Source organism: Ovis aries, chromosome X (assembly GCF_016772045.2).
Source record: "Ovis aries strain OAR_USU_Benz2616 breed Rambouillet chromosome X, ARS-UI_Ramb_v3.0, whole genome shotgun sequence".
NCBI lineage: Eukaryota > Metazoa > Chordata > Mammalia > Artiodactyla > Bovidae > Ovis > Ovis aries.
This window is the reverse complement of record NC_056080.1, coordinates 52,229,755-52,244,764: the sequence shown is the minus strand read 5'-3', so window position 1 is coordinate 52,244,764 and position 15,010 is coordinate 52,229,755. Positions and strand designations below refer to the sequence as shown.

Genomic DNA, 15,010 nt, shown 5'->3' with positions numbered 1-15,010 from the left:
ACTGCTGCTTTTTAAAATTTGTAAAGAGCTAAATTGGTTATGATCAAAAGTAAGTCACTATACCCCCTCTGGTGTCAGTATATTTATGTGTAGAATATGAGGGAGTTTCATTAAGAGAGGAGCTAGGTCAGTGGTTCTTAACTCTAGCTGCATGTCAAAATCAACAGAAGAGCTTTTAAAAAACAGTCCTTTGGGGAATTACTTAGAGGTCCAGTGGTTAGGACTTGGAGCTTTCACTGCAGTTGCCCAGGTTCAGTCCCTGGTTGGGGAACTAAGATCCTGCAAACCACATGGTGTGGCCAAAAAAACCCGAAGACAAAAACAGTTCTGTTTCCTGGGTCCCTAATTAAATTAGAATTTGGGGGGATGAGGCCTAAGCAGTAATAGTTTATACAGTTATAACAACTTACATAAAGGTGTTCAAGTAATGTTCATCATTTCATTTAGTTTTTGTATTTTCTTTGAATCGCTAGGCTTAAGTTAGTATTCCCCTCTTTTTTTTAGGGGAATGGGCTAGGGTGGCAGGAAGAGTACATAATACTTTCGTTTCTGCCAGTTTTCTTTGGATATACATTCCTGGCCAAGCAGAATTTAACATTTGAAAATGTTAATAATATTGTGAATTCTGCCTCTTATTCACCTTAGTATTTTGTGAACTGTCTTGGGGCCATACTTTATCATCTTTAGAGATGTTTCATTTTGTGATTTTTGATTTAAAAGCTTTTGGGTTTGGACATCCTAGTTTTAAATGTAAACATTGCCTCAGTTATGTTCTTCAAATGGCAATTAATTTATAGAATGCCAAAATTTTTTACAATGTTGGCTTCTGGTAAGTAGTGCCAATCTGACAAATGCTGGTGATCTCAAGTAGAAAGAATAATTTAATGTGTTATCTGGCATTTTATTGCTAGTCTTTCTTAACTCTGTTGTGGCAATCAGATCTAAATAGCAATTAATTTTTCTTTACGGTAGTCATCATATTATAATTTTGAAGACATTAAATGCATTCTTTTGAATAGGCTTACTTTTCTTTTTGGATAGGTTGAAGATAACTTTGTCCTGGAAAGTGAAAAAGAAAAATTTGTGGAAGAATTGAGGGCTATCGTAGGTCAAGCCCAGGAGATCCTTCATGTTCACTCTGCTACAGAAAGAGCTGTTGGAGTTGACTCTGTTACTGTGGAACCCAGCAGTAGCCAAGTAAGAGCAGTTGCTTAGCAAATAGGTCTTCTCGAATATGTATCAGGAACTTCTTTATTTATCTATTCATTTTTAATTCAGACAGGATCATCTGAACAAGTACAGATAAATTCTGCATCCAGCCAAACCAGCAGTAAGTATATTTAACAAAATTTACCATTTGGCTTTTGAAGCAAGACATTTGGAAACTTTTAATTTACATACCTTGGGAAGGATATCAGCCAATAAAGGAATTTGATAAATTGTTAATATAGGTTTCCCCACACTTTGAAAGGACTTTATAGTTCAGAAATAAGAAGTAAAAAAAGTAAGAATTAAAACTCTTCTCCAGATTTCCTCCAAGTATTGGTTCTTTACCTGATTAATTTATTTCTGAGTTGTCACATGGTATGTTATCAGAAAAGCAGTCACAGTACTGATGACCTTTAACAGCTTTAATGTTTGAACTTAACTGGCAAGTTTTATTTTTCTCCTGATATGAGATTGACAGCGACTTTCTTAACTAAAATCACTGTGTTCTGAGTTTGCTTCATGTTTAATATCAGTAGCATTCGTTTCTTGATTTCATTCCACCAATGATATGCTTCTACCTGCTCTGATCACTAATAAGTTTTTGTAAATGAGATACCAGATAAACTTCCATGGACTAAAAATGAGGTCTTCTATTTTCTCTTCTCACAACCTTTTTTCTCCATTCTTTTTAGCTCTGATCATAGGTATATTTAGAGTATCTGTGAGGGGGAGAAGAGCCATAGACAAATGAGGACCTCTGAAGGAATTAATAATAGCATGAAGAAACAACAGGTGGTGCGGGAGTCATGGAACCAGATACCATTATCTTGAAAGTTAGATTGTTTTAGGATGCTAGGGTTCTCCTCTGTCTTCATTTTCTTATTAGTAGGAGTTTGAGTAGATTTCTAACTGGCAAAGTAGGGTAAAGTTTAAAAGAGAATTACTTATTTGAATAAGTTAACAAAGTAGGAATACAGATGTAGGGGCTTATTTTTCTTTATTTTTTAAGTTGTTATAAAGTAAAATTGGCTTTTTTTCTTTTGGTGTAGAGTTCTGTAAATTTTAGTCCTCTTATAGATATGTATATACATATACACATATACGTATACATATATACGTATACACAGGGGCTTCCCTGGTGGCTCAGAGGTTAAAGTATCTGCCTGCAATGCGGGAGACCTGGGTTTGATCCCTAGGTGGGGAAGATCTCCTGGAGAAGGAAATGGCAACCCACTCCAGTATTCTTGACTGGAGAATCCCATGGACGGAGGAGCCTTGTGGGCTACAGTCCACGGGGTCGCAAAGAGTCGGATACGACTGAGCGACTTCACTATAGATATGTGTAAGCACCACCATAATCAAGGTACAAAACAAAGATGTAGATTTTAATGGAAAAAATGCTTTTCATTTTTTTCCAAAAAGAAGTGCACTGCTTTTAATCACTACTGATGCAGTGTTCATTTCTGAAGAATCCAAAATCCTTCTCTAAAGATATCTTGCACTTAGTTTTTTAGAGTGTTTGTCAATTGGGTTTGGGAGGTCTGGTCTTAGAAGTAAGTTAGCCTAGTGCTGTTGGAAATGGAGATAAAAGACAATTTGTTGTTTTAACCTGATTTTCTTAGTTAACAAGTTAAACATATTGACAGTTGCTTACCATATTAATTTTTGCCAATTCTTTCTACAGATGAATCTGCTCCTCCTCAGTCATCCCCAGTTGGTCGATGGCGATTTTGTATAAATCAGACAATAAGAAACCGGGAGGCTCAATCTTCTCCTTCTCTTCAGCAGTACATGCCTACAGTTCCTGGGTTAAACCTACTTTCTAGTAAGTGTTTGTTGTCTGCACCTTTATTCAGACCTAGAAGATGGGGATGCAAAATATATACCATATCTTTAAGTTGTTTTCATGGAAAAGACTCTGATGCTGGAAAAGATTGAAGGCAAAAGGAGAAGAGGGCAGCAGAGGATGAGATGATTAGATAGTATCACCAACTCAATGGACATGAATTTGAGCAAACTCTGGGAGATAGGAAAGGACAGGGAAGTCTGGCGTGCTACAGTCCATAGGGTCGCCAAGAGTTGGACATGACTAGTGACTGAACAACAATATGGGTATTATATTTCATTTAAGAGAATTTCCATAAGCATTTTTGAAGATGTTAATATTAGAATATAACTTAAGCCATTTAAATTTCATTATTTATGAAAAAAAAAAAAGGTTTTTCTCCTTGTCAGGTTGAATTCTGTGTATTTTGATTCTTATTTACAAGAGTAGTTTCACACTGGTTCTGCACCTTGTTCCTCCTTGTCCCTTTTGAGTTTGGACTAGTCTATGCTTTGTGCTTACCAATACATGCTTAGCCATTCTTTGTTATTATTTCAGGTCCAAGAAACATAAGTAATAAGGAAATAACACAGGACACACTGCTTACTCTAGAAAGTAATCCGTGCCAGCGTGTACTTTTCACCTCCACATCACAACACAAGGATGTAGTTGATGGTAAGATTTCTGAATATGCCAGTGTAGAAACTAAGCAGCCAGCTATACTTTATCAAGTAGAAGATGACAAGCAAATAACGGCACTAGTTGCTAGTAGTTCTGGTCATACTGCTACTTCGGTTCGTGCAGTTCCACTTGAATGTGAGGGACTCACCAATGAAGCAGGCATATTTCTACCTGTGTATCCAGGTCACCAAGCTGCCAGTCAGGCAGCTTCTGATGAGTCAACTCAGATTGCTACTAATTGTCTTACAACCCCGGCATTTATATCTGATCAAAAGCCTCAATCCTTACTAGTGCAGCAGCGAACTACGGATGCAGAATTCATTTCCCAAGAAGGAGAAACTGCAGTGAACATGGAAGCAAGTTCTCCTAAGATGGTTGTTCCCACTCAGAATCCTGGCCTTGAACCAACCAGCCTTCTATCCTCTACTGTCCTGGAATCAGATGGGGAAAGACCTCCAAAAATGGAATTTGCAGACAACCGAATTAAAACTCTGGATGAAAAATTAAGAAATTTGCTCTATCAGGAGCATAACATACCTAGCATCTACCCTGAGAGTCAGAAGGATACCCAAAGCATAGACTCTCCATTTTCTTCCTCTGCTGAAGATGTACTCTCATGTCCAGTGCCAGAAGTCATAGGCACCAGTCACTGTGGAATTCAAGATAGTACTGCACAGTCCCCTAATTTTCAGCAGACAGGCTCTAAGATTCTGTCCAATGTGGCTGTGAATCAGCCTGCTAACATATCAGTGTTCAAAAGGGACCTGAATGTGATAACTTCTATACCCAGCGAATTATGTTTACATGTAAGTATCATTCTTTCTAACCAATTCCTTATGCTTTTAAAAGAAATGCCTTCTTTTCTAAAGTTCTGTCCTTTGAAATGAAATTATCTATGTCATAAGATTCTGAGGTCACAGGTGTTTAAAAGGCCATGGCTTAGGATGCAGGGGCCTAAAACTTCTTAATAGAGGCAGTAGAACTATCTTTGGTGAGACCCCTCTGTTGAATTAGCTAGGAACTTGTGAGCAATGTTTATGTTTATATTAATGACAGAACAGGACTGATAGATTGTTTTAGGGGATAGGAAGAACTTGCTTTTAGATTTCCACTTAAAAATACCTATTATCAGTTTCCTTTTTAAAATTTTATGGTTCTAATTTAATCTTGTTTGTGGGTTTTTTATTTGAAAAAAAAATTTTTAAGAAAATTAAAATCCCCCATAATCTCCTGATTTGTTTTTTTCTCAATGTATTTAATGTAAGAATTTAACTTCTCTTTTCTGTTCCTTCAGCTCGTAGGGATAACCACTATCTGGTGCTTATCCACTATATGGTACTTATCCTTCTTGACTTAAGCTTATACAGATCTAGATAAAAACCTATAACTTTTTATTCAATAAAATTGGATTGTGCTATAAACATATTGGTCTACAACTTAATTTTTTATTTTATAGTATATCATAGACATTTACAAATATTTATCACTGTATCTCTATTATTATTAATATATAAGTAGTATATGCATATATATAAAGTAAAATCCACCCCACTTCCAAACCTATAGACACAGCTGTTAATAAATCTTCCCAGACATGGTTTTAACTAACATACAAATATTTATATAGCACTTTTTTATATGTATTATATCTATTTACAAAGATACAGATATATACTGTATATTTATATACATATACTTCCTTATATACATGTACTGTTCTGCATTTTTTCTGCCACTTACAGACATCTATCCATATCAGAATCCATAGTTTTACCTCACCTAACAGCATAACATCCCATTGAATAAAAATAACTTATTTTTTTATAAACTAGTAATTTAAAATTATGCAGTTAATGCATAAACACAAAATTTCAGAAGGATAGGAAATTAAATTGTTGTGTTGACACTCCCACTCCCCAAACATTTAAGTTCCTGGTTTTAGTTCTTGTGGTCATTGCTATTAATAACTTGTACTTACTAATTTTTGGATTTAGCAATTTCCTACAATAAAATCTGACTATTTCTCTGAATGGTGGAGAAATTATATTTTCTCTTTCCTCTATTTTTCTTCCCTATACACCTCCCATTTTTTATTACTTAAATTGCATTTTAGCATTAGCAAAGTTTATAACATCTACATTTTTTAATAGTTGGTTATGCCTTGTCTGTAGGTTGATTGGAAGAATTGAAAATCGGTAAATAACATATTATATGTGTTATCTGATGATCATGTAATGTGATTAGAACCATAAAAAATGAAATGTAATTCTCTCTATTATTTAAGCTTTTTTGCTCAAAAGAAAATCTTCCAAGTGTCAAAGTCAAATGGATTCTTTTATTTGTTTCAAATGTCCATTTGATCAAACTTATTACCTGCCACTGTTTCTGGTGTCCTAGAATTCCATTTTGTTTTCCTCCTCAAATGCTTCTATAAATAATATTTTTAAATATGTTGCATGGATTAGCAATTTGATTTTTTAAATGTCCAAAAAGTCTTTATTTCATTTTTTAATTTATTTATTTTAATTGGAGGTTAATTACTTTACAATATTATATTGTTTTTGCCATACATCAACATGAATCTGCCACAGGTATACACATGTTCCTCATCCTGATAGTAGCATCATTTTGAGTTAATTTTTGTATATGGTGTGAGATAAAGATCCAGCTTCATTTTTCTGCATGTGATCATCAAGTTGTTCCAGCAGTTTGTTATTTTATTCTCTTTATTGTTATTATAAATGAAATTGCTTTTTAAAATTTCCTTTTCTGATTTTTCATTGGTAGCATATAGAAATACAATTGATTTCTGATTGTTGATGTTATATCCTTCTACTTTGTTTTGTTTATTAGCTGTAATAGCTTTTGGTGGATATTCTATATAATATATAAGATCATATCATCTGTGAATAGACAGTTTTATTTCTTCATTTACTTTTTTTCTTATCTATTTAACTTTTCATTTCATGTTTTCCATCTCGTTGTCCTTTTGCCTTTTGTACTGGGAGAATTTCTCTATTTATAAGCTGTTTATAATCTCCTATTCAGCTATTTTTTATGTAAAGGATTATATTTTTAATTTCTAATAATTTCTTTTTCTTATGGATGTAGTATATTCACACATGTCTTTTTAGATATTAAAGCCTTATTCTATGTTATTAATGCTATTTCCTTGGCTATTCTATTTGTTGAGTTTAGTGTTTTCTTAAAGTACTGATTTCCCAAAAGTGTTGGTGATTCTTCATTGTGTACTCAGTTTTTCTTTTTCCCCCATGAGATTCCCTTTTGGTCTGTTTGTAAATGTTATATATAATTACTATATTCTTACTCTAGTAATTATGAGGGAGGCATGGGACATGCTTCCTGGCACTGGTTATTGCGACTTGTCTCTGATGCTGCCTAGAGGGAGGTCTAATAGCTAGTCTTCAAAAGTAGCAGGGCTTCCCCTTACTCCTAGATCTTATCTCCTCCCTATATTGCTGATATTTTTCTTGGCCACAAACATTTTCCTCTTGCCACTCTTATTTGGGAGCAGATGCCTCTGATGTCTTTTCTTTGTTATCGAGGTGGGGTAGGAAGGTGCAGAACTGCCTGGCTGTTCCTTCTTTGGTACCCTAACCAGTTCACTCTTCCATTCAGTGGATATCTACTGAGCAGTGAATAAGTCAAGATCTGTATTTTTTGTGGAACTCACACTCTAGTGGGGGAAAGTAAATCCTAAACAAATTAAAAGGGCTACGATAGGATGACTAAGGAATTACTTTAGATAGGGTAGTCACAGAAGGATTTGTTTGTGATGGTGATATTCACAGGTAGAGACCTGTTTTAGGAACCAAAAGAAGGCCAGTAAGTAGTAGGGTGTTACAAGATGATGTTAAAGTGACAGATAGGAGACAAATTGTGTGTAGCTTTGCAAGCATTCTGTCCAGCTACTCATCCTTTTGGTTGTTCAGGGTGCTCTCTCCTGCTGCCCATATCTCCCACCTGAGTTTACTGCATTTTGAAACAGTTCTTGTATATGTCATTATGCAGATTAAAGGAGGCTACTTTTTCCTCCTTTAATCTTATATGCCTGTGTTTACATCTGTTTTTCCTGTTGCACTTATAGCTTTGGGTTGATAAGAGAAGCTAGAACTTGTATTTAATTTATCATCTTGATCCAGTTATTACTTAATAAAAATCTTTTCTGTAATTTCAGTGGGACCAATGTTATTGAGAGTTTTTTTTTCTTTTTACGAAAGTAGTATTTTAGTCCAAAATAGGACTTTGGAAAATAAAAACTAGTTGTTTGGAATTTTACTTTTAATGACTGTTGACTCTAAGTATTAAAAGTGCTTATCCCAAACTGCAGATTACTTAGTGCTGCTTTTAGGCTGTTTTGGAGAAGGAAATGGCAACCCACCCCAGTATTCTTGCCTGGAAAATCCCATGGATGGAGGAGCCTGGCAGGGTACAGTCCATGCGGTCTGAAAGAGTCGGGCACGACTGAGCGACTTCACTTCACTTCAGGCGATCTTCCTTCAGACAAATGCTAAATCCTATTCTTTGAGCTTTTCAATACTTTTTAATTTTCTAAATTTGTAGGGGCCATTCTCAGGTTTCCCAAAGTATTTGTGGCTGTGTATATTAATTTTTTGTATGAGTTATTATAAGGAATTTATTTTTAAAGTACTCAGAAACAGCAGTTAATTCTTATTTTTCGGGGGAAAAATGGGGATACAAGAAGAGGGAAGTGTGATTTTATAGTCAGCTGTGGCCTGATGTTAACAATTTTTAGAGTTTGAATTTCAAATAATTTTGAGATCCATTTTAAATTAAATTTCTGTGTGATTACATAATGTAATAAATTTGATTTGGTAATATATTTCTGTAAATCTAAATGCCTAGATATCTTGATTTTCTGTGTTTATCATGTGTGTCAGGCATCTTTAACTGTCTTAAGTAATATAAGCATAGATGAAAATTTCCATTTTAAGATCATAAGATTTAACTAACTTTTTTTTTTTAGCAAGTTGGTATAATGAAGGTTCTTTAGTTCAGATTTTAATTTTCAGTTTTCAAAGTTGCTATGATGAAAAATATTCTAGGGTAGAAATTTAATATTCTATGATTTTATTTATCTGAAGTCTAAATAATATTTTTAAAGAAAAAGAAGGCTTAATTCCTGTAAGTTCAATACTTCAGGTTTAGTCTGACATAGTACTATTAATAGAAATATACATAGCATTTTGTTTTTGATTGCTAATTGGTCCATACAAGAAACTCCAATGGTATAAATAACTGCTCTGCCTCACGTAAATTATTACCATTTTGGCTTTCCTCTTTTTGTCTCCATTAGGAGATGTCCCCAGATGCTTCACTTCCGGGAGATCCAGAGGCCTATCCTGCTGCTGTGTCAAGTGGTGGAGCCATTCATCTGCAGACAGGAGGTGGATATTTTGGCCTAAGCTTTACTTGTCCTAGTCTCAAAAATCCTATTAGCAAGAAATCCTGGACTCGCAAATTAAAAAGCTGGGCATACAGGCTACGGCAGTCAACCAGCTTTTTCAAGAGATCAAAAGTCCGTCAAGGTAGTGTGCTTACAGTCAGGGACATAGACTAGGTAACATCATTTTTCATTTACTTCTGTTTCTTTCTGTTGTTATTCATACATAAATCTTGCCACCTTTTCCATATAGCCCATGTATGTAACACATCCCATTAATGTCATTTCCATTTTATTTTTCCTTTTGTAACTAATTCAGTTTTAAAGTATTCATTTCATATGGACACTAAGTCTCAGGATAAATCTTGAAATGTCTGATTTAGAGGTAGGGGCTTCTACAGTGTTGCTTATTACATTAACACTTTTTTAATTGTCTAGCAGGAGTTAAGCTTTTTCTACTTTTCTTCATTTCTGGTAATGCAAACAAATGTAATATTAACAAACAATTTTCTCCTTTCTGCTTACAATTTGGCAAAACTTGCAGTGGAAACAGAAGATACGAGATCAGCTGTTGTTCCTGACCCCATTCATCTGACAGGAGAGTCCACAACTGATACTAGGTCTTTGAGTAAATGTAAAGCAATGAGTGGATCATTTCAGCGGGGTCGGTTTCAGGTTTGTGTCTTTGGTAGAATCATTTTCTATAGGGGCATTATGAAAGGTGACAGCATTGAAGATCTAGGTCTGTAGATGGTAATTATTTTAAATGTAGATTATTATCATATTTAATTTTTCCCCCTTATATGCATCTTCTCACCTTCTGTAGCCATCCACTAAAGGTGAGTCTAAAGAAATGAGGATTTTAGTAACTGGAACAGAACATAGATCTGTGTCATTGTTTTTTGGTGGGTGGTTGGGTCATCTTTTTTATAAATCTAATTTCATGTCCTTTAGAATCTTGGCAATTAAAATATTTTAAATTTTTTATTGAAGTATATATGGTTTATAAAATGGTGTTAGTTGTATGTGCACCTATGGAATGTTTTAATTGCAGAATTGTATTTGAGCAATATGTAGCCAACTGAATTTACAAAGGGCCCAACCGAAAACCTTTGAATATGGCAAGAATAAATGGGATTTTTTTAAACTTTTTTTTTTTCCTTTGGTTGCTCCATGTGACATGCAGAACTTCCCTGACTAGGGGTCAAATCTATGGCCCCTGCAGTGAAAGTATTTTAAAGTTTTGGTATTATCAATGTGTGTACATCACAGAAGACCATCCAATTGTCTATACCATATAATATATTGAATTTCTTTGTGGGTTTACTCTTTGGTTAGGCAGAGCCAGCCACCTCTGCCTTTTTGTATTTCAGGTGATTACAGTTCCCCAGCAGGAGTCAGCGGAAGTGACATCTTTTGGAATAGAACACATATCAACATTCAATAAAATGACAAGTCAGTCTAGTGAAGAAACTTTAGCCTTTACTGACACAGCAAAGTCTCAATTTGTAGAAATGGAACCTGTCACACACAATCCACAAACTTCACTTTCTTCTCAGAAGTTACAAGCTCTTCACGAAACCTTCAAAGAAGATCCAAGAATTTCCAAACAAACTGACAACTTTTCATCTTTTAGTATAGCTTGTGAAACTGATATATCTTCGATGACTACAGAAAAGGAATTGGAAGAAAATTCAGCCACAGGAAGTAGCATGCAGTCTGGATCTGAACTACTTAAAGAGAGAGAGATACTTACTGCTAGGAAACAGCCTAGCTCTAATAGTGAATTTTCAGCTGCTCTTCCTGACAGAGGGAAATCAGTGGCAAAGACTGGTACAGAGAGAGAAAAGCACTTACCACTCTGTGAAGAAAAAGCCTGTGTTCAAACACAGAGCTCACACTTTTATTCACCGTCTTCCCCAATGAGCAGTGATGATGAGTCAGAAATAGAGGATGAGGACTTAAAGGTGGAGCTTCAAAGATTAAGAGAAAAGTAAGAACTGTTTCTCTTTTGTAACAAATCTGATTGCTTTGGGTTTTATAGAACTAAGTATTTGACTGGTAGCTAATTGAGATTGGTGACATTTTGTGCTGTGTGATTAGTCACTCAGTTGTGTCCTACTCTTTGAGACCCCATGGACTGTAGCCCGCCAGGCTCCTCTGTCTATGGGGATTGTCCAGGCAAGAATATTGGAGTGGGTCGCAATGCCCTCCTCCAGGGGATCTTCCCAACCTAGGGATTGAACCCAGGTCTCCTGCATTGCAGGCAGATTCTTAACCATCTGAGCCACCAGGGAAGCCTGGAGTGGGTAGTCTATCCCTTCTCCAGGGGATCTTCCCGACCCAGGAATTGAACCAGGGTCTCTTGCATTGCAGGTGGATTCTTTACCAGCTGAGCTACCAGAGAAGCCCTGGTGACATTTTAATGATTCAAAAAAATTTATGATTGAAAACTACAAAGATAGCATCAGATCCCAGAGGCTAAGGGCTCAGTCCCACAAGACTGCCCCCTTCAGGTGCCCATCACAAGTCCAAGTAGTGTTACCTATGCTTCTGACCAACCTGTTACCACAGGTTTCCACAAACCTCTCCTCAGGTTTGATTAACTTGCTAGAATGGCTTATAGAACTCAGGAAAACAGTTTTCTTACTAGATTATTGGTTTATTATAAAAGGATGCAACTCAAGAACAGCCAGATGGCAAGGTATAGAAGGGGCAAGGAACTTCATGGCCTCTGAGGAGTGCCACTATCCCAGCACCTCCATGCCTTCATCAACCTGGAAGCTCTCAGAATCCCTGTAATTCACAGATTTTTATGGAAACTTCATTATGTAGGCATGATTGAGTAAATCATTGGCCATTGGTAATTAATTCAACCTCCAGCCTCTTTTCCCTCCTTAGAGGTACCCATCCTTAGGGGCTATCCAAAAGTCATTTTGTGATTTAAAGGGGCTTGTTTTGAATAATGAGACATTCCTTTATCACTCTGGAAATATTTCAGGAACTGGAGCTATTTGAGGACAAAAGACCAAACATTGTAACAAAAGATTCTCTGATCACTCTTACTATTTAGAAAATTACAAGGGTTTTAGGAACAGTGTGCCAGGAATAGGGACCGAGATCAAATAACATCTTTTTTAATTATAAATCATAATATTACAACAGTAAAAATGCACACAAAACAGTCTATTTCTCATGCTATAACCTCATTTCTCATAGGCAACCACTGGTATATAACTTGTCTGTCATTTTTTATGCATTTACAAATATAGTTTTTAAGTTTATAAAAGTAGGATCATAATATACATGTTATTCTGCATTTTTTGGCTTAACATTGTCTCCTCTTCATGTTTGCACAAATAATCTTTATTCCATGCATTGGGATAGCATATAGCCATTTAAAGTTTATTTGTGTGTATGTGTGCACAGTTGCATCTAACTCTTTGCAACCCCATGAACTGTAGCCTGCCAGGATCCTCTGTCCATGAAATTTTCCAGGCAAGAATACTGGAGTGGGTTGCTATCTCCTTCTCAAGGGCATCTTTCCTACCCAGGGATTAACCCCTCGTATCCTGCATTGGCAGGTGGATTCTTCACCACTGCACCACCTGGAAAGCCCCAAAGTTTATTTAATCCCTCCTTAATGAGAATTTCAGTTTTATCCCATATTTTGCTTATATAAAAAATGTTGAAGTGAACATCCTTTTATGTTTGTGTACTTATATTAGAAGGATAGATACCTAAAAGTGGAATTGCTGGATTAGAGGTTTGTACAAGTGCCTGTTTTCCCACTCCTTCACAACATTAGACTGGGTGTTATTGATTCTTTTAATTTTATTCCACTCAGATGAATAAAAATTATTTTTAAAATTTGTGTTCTAATTAATACTAAGGTTGTACATCATCTCATATTTATTAGCTACTTGTATATCCTTTCCTTTAGAGTTACTTTTTCTTATTATTTCCCCCCCTTTTCTATACAGTCATTGATTTTTGGCAGATATTTATATGTTCTGAATATTAACCTTTTACTATGTTGAAAATTTTTTTCCTATTTATACTTGTAACATATAATCATGCTAATATTATCAGTACTATGGAACTTTAATTTTTTAAATTATCTTTTACTATATTGAGGTTTTATAAATTTGTTCTTGTCAATTTATTGAGCTTTTTCTTTATGTCTGATTAATGTTGCACTTAAGGAAGGCACTGATCATCTTAGTTTTGTGAAAATATTCTGTATTTCCACATTCTTAATCTAAATTGCTCGTTAAACTTTACTTTTACTGGTAGAGTTCCTTGGCTCATCTATATGGCTCCTGTGCCATTAAAGTGCTTTCTGCATGATTTTCCTTCAGACATATTCAGGAGGTGGTAAATCTTCAAACCCAGCAGAATAAGGAGCTACAGGATCTCTATGAACGCCTTCGAGCGATTAAAGATAGCAAAGTCCAATCATCAGAAGCTCCTGTATCACCTGCATCACCACGTAGACCAAGATCTTTAAAAAGCAAACTTCGAAGCCGTCCCCAGTCCTTGACACGTGTGGACAGTGGCACAGTTGCTACAGGTAAATAAGTCTTATAAGTGATTTTAAAAGCCAGGTCAAAGATCAGCAAAATTAGAAAAGGAACACTAATAAACTTATTTTTTATTAACCTAAGATTATTTAAAGAAGTACACATTTTTCTGACATTCTTTTCTTTTTGGTGCTGAATGTTTGTCAATGAAATAATGATAAGAATAGGTGATAGATTTTGGAGAGCAGATGAGTGTTGTTTTCATTTGGAAAACAAATACCTGGAAGCCCAATTTCAATCCCCAAAACAGTTTTTGAAATGTTGGTAGTCAATGTGAACCACTGGTCTAGCATTTGGAGTTTGTTGAGGAGTTTGTTGCTAACAAAGATAATCTTGAAAGTAAAGTCATGTTCTATCTGATGTAAGAGATCTTTATTTATTATGAGAATATTAGAAAAAATGTATGTCTTTGAATTTGTAAAAAGAGATGATCAATCTCTACTTAACTAATAAACAAGTTAATCACATCAGACTTCCTTGGTTCCATCTGCATAGTCAAGAAGAGGGTTGAGGGTGAACTATAAGGGTATGTGTGAGATCTCAACAGAATTTGTGGTAGACAGAATAATGATTCCCCCCAAAGATGTCCATGTACAAATTCTTGCAGCCTATGATTATGTTCAGTTGTATGGCAAAGGGTAATTGAGGTTGTAGATGGAATTAAAGATGGTAATCAACATTTTAAAATAGATATCCTGGATTATCTGAGTGGGCCCAGTGTAATCACAATGTTCCTCTGAAGTACAAGAGGCAGAAGAAAGGGTCAGAGAAAAGATGTGAAAAAGGAAGCAGTGTCAGAGAGAATGCAGCATTACTGGCTTTGAAGGTGGCAGAAAAGGGTCACAAACCAAGGAATACAGGCAGCCCTTAGAAGCTAGAAAAGGCTGGGGAACTTTGAAAAAACAAGGTTAATTATTCACAGGTTATGTGGGGTGCACATTCTGTGGGGCTACATAATGAGAGGTTTGGTTGGGATATAAGAAACAGGAGCACACGCTAGAGAGCAAGAGCAAACATTAGCAGACCTGGGGTTCTTCATTTATTTGGGTTAAGGGTGGGGTACCTAGGGTTTTGCAAGTTCACTCCTTATAAGTTCAATTCAGTTCAGTCGCTCAGTTGTGTCCGACTCTTTGCGACCACATGAATCAAAGTACGCCAGGCCTCCCTGTCCATCACCAACTCCCGGAGTTCACTCAGACTCACATCCATCCAGTCAGTGATGCCATCCAGCCATCTCATCCTCTGTTGTTCCCTTCTCCTCCTGCCCCCAGTCTTTCCCAGCATCAG

General features: G+C 35.8%; 1 protein-coding gene across 5 annotated transcripts in view; it reads left to right on the top strand.

Moving 5' to 3' along the window:
- WNK3 (WNK lysine deficient protein kinase 3) overlaps positions 1-15,010 on the top strand; it is a 203,062-nt gene that overhangs the window by 152,678 nt on the left and 35,374 nt on the right. For all 5 annotated transcript variants that reach the window (XM_042241770.2, XM_060407816.1, XM_060407814.1 and 2 more), the window contains exons 14-21: positions 1,042-1,197; positions 1,279-1,330; positions 2,894-3,034; positions 3,593-4,521; positions 9,054-9,144; positions 9,685-9,815; positions 10,514-11,133; positions 13,502-13,713. In XM_042241770.2, the coding sequence (XP_042097704.1) occupies positions 1,042-1,197; positions 1,279-1,330; positions 2,894-3,034; positions 3,593-4,521; positions 9,054-9,144; positions 9,685-9,815; positions 10,514-11,133; positions 13,502-13,713 (2,332 nt within the window). The remainder of the gene's footprint in view (positions 1-1,041; positions 1,198-1,278; positions 1,331-2,893; positions 3,035-3,592; positions 4,522-9,053; positions 9,145-9,684; positions 9,816-10,513; positions 11,134-13,501; positions 13,714-15,010) is intronic.